This window comes from Cannabis sativa, chromosome 1 (genome assembly GCF_029168945.1).
Source record: "Cannabis sativa cultivar Pink pepper isolate KNU-18-1 chromosome 1, ASM2916894v1, whole genome shotgun sequence".
In the NCBI taxonomy this organism is placed as follows: Eukaryota; Viridiplantae; Streptophyta; class Magnoliopsida; order Rosales; family Cannabaceae; genus Cannabis; species Cannabis sativa.
This window is the reverse complement of record NC_083601.1, coordinates 2572181-2579990: the sequence shown is the minus strand read 5'-3', so window position 1 is coordinate 2579990 and position 7810 is coordinate 2572181. Positions and strand designations below refer to the sequence as shown.

The 7810-nt window shown below is 32.8% G+C and overlaps 1 protein-coding gene across 1 annotated transcript; it reads right to left on the bottom strand.

The window, feature by feature from the left end:
- Nucleotides 1-697: 697 nt before the first annotated feature.
- Nucleotides 698-2813, bottom strand: LOC115706062 (large ribosomal subunit protein eL15y). The gene is made up of 4 exons (XM_030633578.2): nt 2656-2813; nt 2204-2370; nt 1467-1664; nt 698-1204 (listed from the first exon to the last, which is right to left on the bottom strand). The coding sequence occupies exons 1-4, from the start codon at nt 2657-2659 to the stop codon at nt 959-961; spliced, it is 615 nt and encodes a 204-aa protein (XP_030489438.1). The 5' UTR covers nt 2660-2813; the 3' UTR covers nt 698-958.
- Between the last annotated feature and the right edge of the window lie 4997 nt (nt 2814-7810).

The window sequence follows — 7810 nt, the reverse complement described above, 5'->3', positions numbered from 1 at the left end:
GGCGTGAAGACATCCGTGAGATCTAACTTTGATTTCATTATTAAAATCATGACCCAACTAAAGTTCATCAACGAGCTTGATTGTTCGCAATGTTGCCTTGAGAAGGGTATATTCATAGTAATTGGGCCCTCTTCGTAAGGTTAGAGCATCTTCAATAGAATACCAAAAAAGTGCTCAATTGTTATATTTTAATTTTTAACATACTTAAAAAAAATTATACTTCAATAGTGTTCTAAAAAGTATACTAAATTTAACACATGCTAAAAGTTGTGCCAAATTTAATACAAGATATAGTATTGTGCCAAATTTAACCTACGATAAATGCTACTTTTTTATTTACTATAATGTCATTAATTATTATGATTTTTTACTAAATTTTATTTACCATATTATCATTATTTAAACAATAAAAGAATAATAAATAATAAATTTTATATATTCTCAATAAAATATGAAGTGACCATTAGTATAATCAATTATTTTTTACTTATTTTACATTATTAGTGCACAATTGTAAATAGTGGGCTAAATATAGCACAAACTCATTTTTCGTGTCAAATTTAACATAAATTTTAGATCTTGCAGAGATGGTCTTGTGTGTTTTTGAATAAAATTAGAACATATGGGCTTTGCAAGAAGCTCAGCTGTGTTCAGTGAATGGCTCTCGTGCAAGCTCATCATCCTGTTTTCATCCATAGACACCAAATAGTTGACTATGTTTAAGAACAAAAAATTCAAATCAAACCATTGGGAATGATTACACAGGCCGATATAACATGTGAAAATTCAAAAACTAAATTACTAAGAACAAAACTTCACAGCCAAAACAACAATATGACTGACCATGTCTCAGCAATAAAATAATAAAAATATGGAGATAGTCTTTTCCGGCTTAAACTTCCTACAGCTGAAGATAAAACAGTTACAGATCTGTGCACCATCAAAGTCATGGCGATTATCAACGGTAACGTCGAAGAGAGACGGTGTTGTTTTTCTTCCATGTTGCCCTCCTGGATGGCATGTTTTTGTGGTATCGGTGTCCCTTACCGCGCAGACCTCTGTATTTCTTTCCAGCAGAAGTGAGTCCACGAAGCTCTCTGTGCTTGTGAACAGGATTGCAGATCCAGTTGATCCTTGGGTCGTTACGGATTGCATTGTGAGCAGCATCAACCAAGATTATCTCAAAATACTTGTACGTAGAATCCTAAGAGAATGAAAGCAAGTTTAGTTATTTGAAGTTCTATGCTATAACAGATAATTGTTTTCAGAGAATATTACATGATAATATTATACAAGTTCAATAGAGCACATTAATTGCTGCAGAGTATGATTTATAATGAGTCTCTCATCCTATTCCACATCTCATAGATGTTAAGAATATGATTATTAATGCTTGGTGATGTTTTAATACAAATATGTACTAAATTATTAGTAAAACTAAATGAGATGAAGTTCTTTGTACATACCTCGTTGATCCAGTAAGAGTTAAGAACCTTGAGACCACCCAATTTACGTCCAGCTCGTTCTTCTGCGACTGATCGCTTACTGCGCTGAAATTTTAGCTGGGTGACTCCCTGGTTTGTGGGTTTTCCATACACAATACCCTTAGGAACTGGCCTCTTGCGTCCACCACGTCTGACACGAACACGGTAAATTACAAATCCCTGTAAGAATAAAACTTGGGTCGATTATATCTTACACAATTGAGAGAAACTTATCATGGGTTACAAAACCATCATTTGATTTCAAATACAGACGACAAAATAAATTACAGACGGTGTAAAGCATCTATTCTTGTTTAGCAAAAATAATTATTCAAGACGAAAGTAAGTGAACTTCATAAATTTCATTGAATTTTTCATCCTCATACAAAGCACATATAAGAATATACATGGAGTCTTTTGGACTATGTTTCTAGGATAATTAACTAAACAAAAATATTCAGGCAATAGAAGATTGATGAATCAATCAAGTACTCCCACGAATGAAACTTGTTTAAAACAACCGGAAACCCAATTTCTACTAAACACATCTCATCAAATTTTCAAGTGTTAACAATCATTTTCTAGGCTACCAAAAAGTACAATATTTGAATGAGACCAATACCAATCAATAACAAAGGTTATATATAAATTCACAACCTCGTTAACCACTGAATATAACAACTCTCAAATAAGTCTCAACTAAAGGGAGAAGACCATACCTGCTTGGCCTTGTAACCCAATCGACGAGCCTTATCAGGGCGAGTGGGGCGTGTTACACGCACAATCGAAGGGTGTTGACGGTATTCCCAGCACCTGATCCTCTGTACGAACCTCATCAGATCCGACTGCTTCTTCCTCCATATCTCCGACACGTACTTGTAGGCACCTAATCGCAGACCCCAAAATACACCAAGTTCAGTACTATAAACGCAATAAAAAAGCAATCTCAAACAGTTGAAATGTACAATCCTCAAACCAATGCAGATACAATGGAGAATGGGAGCGTGAGAAAAAATTACCAAAGTAAAAGTGTAGCTAAAAAGAAAATGGAGCATTTGAGTGTAGCAGTGCCGAAGAGAAAAACAATACGTAAAAGCATAAATAAGATATAGAGAATCCATAGATAGGTATTATAAATCAGAAAAAGAGTGAGGAAGAAGAAGGAAGGTACCCATTGTGTATGGCCACCTCTTCTTCAAGTTTCGGCTGAGCAGTTTAGGCCTTCTGGCTTGTGGAGGAGAACTGAACTAATGAGCGCGCAAGGTCATATTCTATTCTAGGGTTTTAGCAAAGAGTGTCGTCTTGCTTCCTAGAATGCCGAAACTACCCTCGTTTCTTTAGCCCCTTTGGGCCCTCTACTGTAGATTTGGTATGGACTGATTGGGCTCCCATTTCCTTATGAGGAAACTTACAAAAATACTGAAATTTGAGTGAATTTTTACAAAAATACTGTCACACGGAATTTTTCTCAAAAATACTGTGTTTTTATAAAACACGAATAAAACACAAAGCATAACAACTCAAAACAACAGTAGAACAACTAAAAAACACCAGTAGAACACCAGTGAAACTTAACACAGTATACAGCAGTATGAAACTTATAAAAAAATACAGTAAAAAAGTAAAAAATTCCGTCTGACAGTATTTTTGTAAAAAAATGACAAAAGTTAGTATACCATGTAAATTTTCCATCATTGACGGGTTGGGTCTAATAGATTTTGGAATTAGGAAAGAGAAATTTCCTCTTAAAAAGAAGAAAGAGAAATTTATTTTGGAGAAAATTACATTGAAATTAAAAAAAAAAATTACGGATACCCAAATTAATTTAAATTGATAAAAATAACGAAAATAACTTACACCTATATATATATATATATATCTATAAAGGAGAAGTATGAGGTGGTGCATGACATTCTAAAATTACTCTGAAACTATTTTTCTCTTCTCTCCTTAATTCTCTCAATTTTAATATTTTATTAAAGCATAAATCTACAAATTGATATTTTACTATTATTTTAATAATTTTTCTGTAAAAAAAAGCATTAATTTACAAATTGATATCTTACTATTATTTTAATTTTTTTATAAAAATATAAAATATTTAAAAAAAAGTTAGAAAATAAAAACTAAATTTTAAAAAAAGTATTAAAATTTAAATCAAGTATAATTAATCATAAATTTCGTTTATATAAATACATAAAATATCAATCAATATATATAAATCTATGGGTGCACTCTTAATGGCTATTACCCATGAATGGATAATATTAAGAAAATTTGAATTGTTATGCTTAATTTTTGTGTTTAATTAGAAAATTCTCTCATTTTCACATCATATGGACTCAGATTGTTCCATCGGTTGAAAAAAAAAACTAATAAAATAAATTCTTTGGCAAAAAAAAAAGATAAAAAAAGATGAGTTTGACTTAAATATTATTTTTTTTGACTAAAGAGAAGAATTCATTAATCAAAACCAACCAAATACACCAAGGCTACAAAAACCAGCCCCAAAACAACCCAAAAAACCTCTACAGCCGGCCTATAGCAGCCAAATAAACCTCTACTGAATAAGGCGTAAAAATAAGCCTTTTTCAGCAAGCACAACTTTCCTATCCTTCATGCTATACAACCTGTAATGAACTATATCTTTAATATCCTTTACAGTTTTCAACACAGTATAACAACTATCATTATAGACACAATGGTTTCTATTCTTCCAAATCATATAAATTGTGACAGCAATTACAAGAATGATTATACCAGTATTTTTACTAGACAGCCAACATAACCAGCCATTAAAGTCCAAAGGCCACGCCAAATACCCACACCAGTTAAAGATTCGCTGCACAACAGTTCTTGAGTATCTGCACCTGAAAAATAAATGACTATGGCTCTCCTCTTCAGAGTTGCAAACAGGACAATCTTTAGTCCCTAACTCATTGTGAAACTTGGAAAAGTTATCTCTCTTGGAAATTATTTTACCAAGATCTTAGATCTACTCACAAGTATGTTGATTAACATCCTAAATATGAACTTCTAAAACGATTATAAAATAAACACATATAAAGTATGAGAAACCTTACATTGGGTGCAGCGGAATATTATGTCTCCTTCCGTTCAGATCTCTAACCCTTGTATCCTTTCTGTCGCAGAGTATTATCAAGATCTGAACCTGGATCTCTTTCTCTCCTTCTTTAGTGCTGAAACTCCTTCTTGTTGAATGTCTTTCTTCACGATCTTCCTCACTATGATTGAGGTATCACTTGCTGTGTGTGGGCACTACTCTAACACTAAGTGGTTCGAAATTATTCAAGGAAGAAGAAGAGTATGAAGGTGGCGGCTAGGGTTTAGAAAGAGAAGGCTCAGGTTTTTCTCTGAAGGAAATCAGAAGTAAAAGTGTAAATTTCCTGAAGCCTTCACTATCTATTTATAGCATTCCACTAGGGTTAGGTTTGAATTATTTGACATTAAAATAATAAAAATATCAGATGATAAAGCCTATAAAAGTGGTCGGCCATGGCTATGTGGATTTGGGCCTCACTTTTTGCAATTTTGCAGTTTTATCATTTTTGCATCTCATTTTCTCAAAAACGCCAATTTTCAAATTCAACCATTTAAATGCCAATTCTAACTATTTAATAACTATAAATAATTATTAAATAATATTGTCATTTATCATATTTATTAATTGAACCATAAAAAGTATCATAATTAACAAATATGCCCTAAAAATTCTTTCTTTACAATTTCGCCCTTTACTTAGTGAAAAATTCACAAATAGACATAGTCTAATTTGAGAATTATAATTGATTAATCAAAACCAATTAAATGAGTCTTACAAGTAATATTATCTCAACTAGTGGGGGGACCATGGGTCTATATAACCGAGCTTCCAATAAGCAGATCAAGAATTTATAACCTAAACTCACTGACTTATTAATTATTCGTTGAATCCACGCATAGAACTTAGAATTGCACTTTCAGTATATAGAACGCTCTATATGTTCCACCATATAGACACGTCATTAGTTATCCATTGTTATAATCCTAATTTGATCAATGATCTTCTATATGAATGATCTACACTGTAAAGGGATTAGATTACCGTTACACCCTACAATGTATTTTATCCTTAAAACACTTAACCCCGTATAAATGATATTTCAGCTATGTGAAATGAGTACTTACTATTCGCCAGATAGAAGCTATAGATTCCATGTTTATGTTAGCGCTCCCACTCAATTGCACTACCGTGTTCCCAAAATGTACGTATCACCCTGACCCAAAAGTAGGCTTAACTAACAAATCAAAGAACACAAATAACACTCTTGAGATTGAGCCTAATCATAGCAGGATTAAGATCATTTGATCTAGGATCAACTAGGCGATATTGACTTGAATAGATATTACGGTAAGTTTAATAAATCTAAGTCAAAGTTCAATATCAGTCCCTTCCGATGCATACTCCATGCACCCAACCTGAGCTTTACTTTAACCAATGCTCTGGAAAGAACATAGCATTTCTCCAAATGCAAGTAAACTCTGTTGTAGATTATCATATCAGTAAAACCCTGTGTCTGATAAATCTAGGAATCTTTATTCACATAGTCATGTTTACTTTCCAATGTGTTGACAACACAATAAACAGGATCAAGTATGTGAAAAGGGTTTGAGATGAATTTATAAATCAAATAGACAAGCAATTGATAACATGAACCAAAACATACACAAATGAATGAAAAATACTTCAGTTTCTTTATTGATGTTGAATAAAATGGATTACATTGAAGGCTATAAGTATTTCCTCACTGTAGTTGAGGAAAAATCAAGATTTACCTGGGCCTATATGATGAAAACCAAAAGAGAAGTTCAAACTCTGATTCTTGCATTTTATTCTTCTATACTAACTAAGTTTTCAGCTAAAATTAAAGCAATAAGAGCTGACAATGCCAAGGAGTTTAATATAACTTCTAACTATACCATTGCAAGAATTATGCACTATCATTCTTGTGTTGATACTCCACGACAAAATTCAATTTTGGAAAGAAAACACCAACACATTCTTAATGTGGCTAGTGCACTCATTTTTCAATCTCAGATTGCCCTTGTTTATTGGCCATAAGCAATCCAAACAACCACCTATTTGATAATCGAACACCATCCAAAATTCTCAACAAAAAATCTCCTTTTCAATTATTACATAACAAACCACCCTCCTACTTCAAAACTTTTGGATGCCATTCATATGCCTATACTCTTGATAGAACAAGGCACAAATTTTCACCTCGAATTAAGAGCTGCATATTCCTTGATTATCCATATGGTATGAAAGCCTATACCTTGCTGGACTTGGAAACCAATTCAATTTTTCAATCTCGAGATGTTATTTTCCATGAAACAATCTTCCATTCCCCAAGTATAATTCTATAAATCACATGGATTAATTGTTTCATACAGTTGTGCTTCCATCTCATAAACCATCACCCTTTGTTTCTTCTCAAAATAGTAGCCCATCACATACAACAAACTCTATCAAGACTTCTAAAACTAGCAGAACACTTAAAAAACTTGTGCATTTGCAAAATTACATTTGCTCTGCCAACACTAATGCAGATTCCACTTCTTAGCCAGTACATAATCATATCTGTTATCATAAACTATCTCCTAAATTCCTTGCTACAATATTATCTGCTTACACCATCATTTAACCCCAACACTACTCAACTGCTGCAAAAGACCCAAGATGGAACAAAGCCATGAATACTGAAACTAAAGCTTTAGAAGACAACCATACATGGATTGTCACATCATTATCCCCTGGTTACACTCACATTGAATGCAAATGGGTATACAAAATTAAATACCCCCCCCAATGGAGAAGTAGAAAGATTTGAAGCAAAATTAATAGCCAAAGGCTACACCCAAAAATATGGAATTGATTACCTAGATACTTATGCGCCAGTTGCTAAATTATATACTTTTAAAATTCTTCTTGCTTTAGCAGCAATCAAACAATGGGCATTACACCAAATGGACATCAATAATGTATTTCTTCATAGGAATTTACATGAAGACATATACATGAAACTTCTCCCATGTTATAAACCTACTGCTAAACTTCCCCCAAATGTTATTTGCAAACTTTAGAAAAGCATATATGGTCTTAAACAAGCTTCAAGACAAAGTATGAAAATCTAAGTACCACTCTTATCTCAGTAGTTTTATCCAATCCCAATATGACCATTCCTTGTTCATCAAATCATAAAACAACTTATTCATGGCTATTCTTATCTATGTTGATGACATTGTAATTGCTAGCAATAATG

Bases quoted from the DNA above. Each gene is read 5' to 3' on its own strand.
- LOC115706062 (XM_030633578.2), bottom strand. The intron at 1,665-2,203 runs GTATGGTCTTCT...TTATTCTTACAG, and splicing joins TGGGTTACAAGGCCAAGCAG to GGATTTGTAATTTACCGTGT. The intron at 1,205-1,466 runs GTATGTACAAAG...TCATTCTCTTAG, and splicing joins ACTCTTACTGGATCAACGAG to GATTCTACGTACAAGTATTT.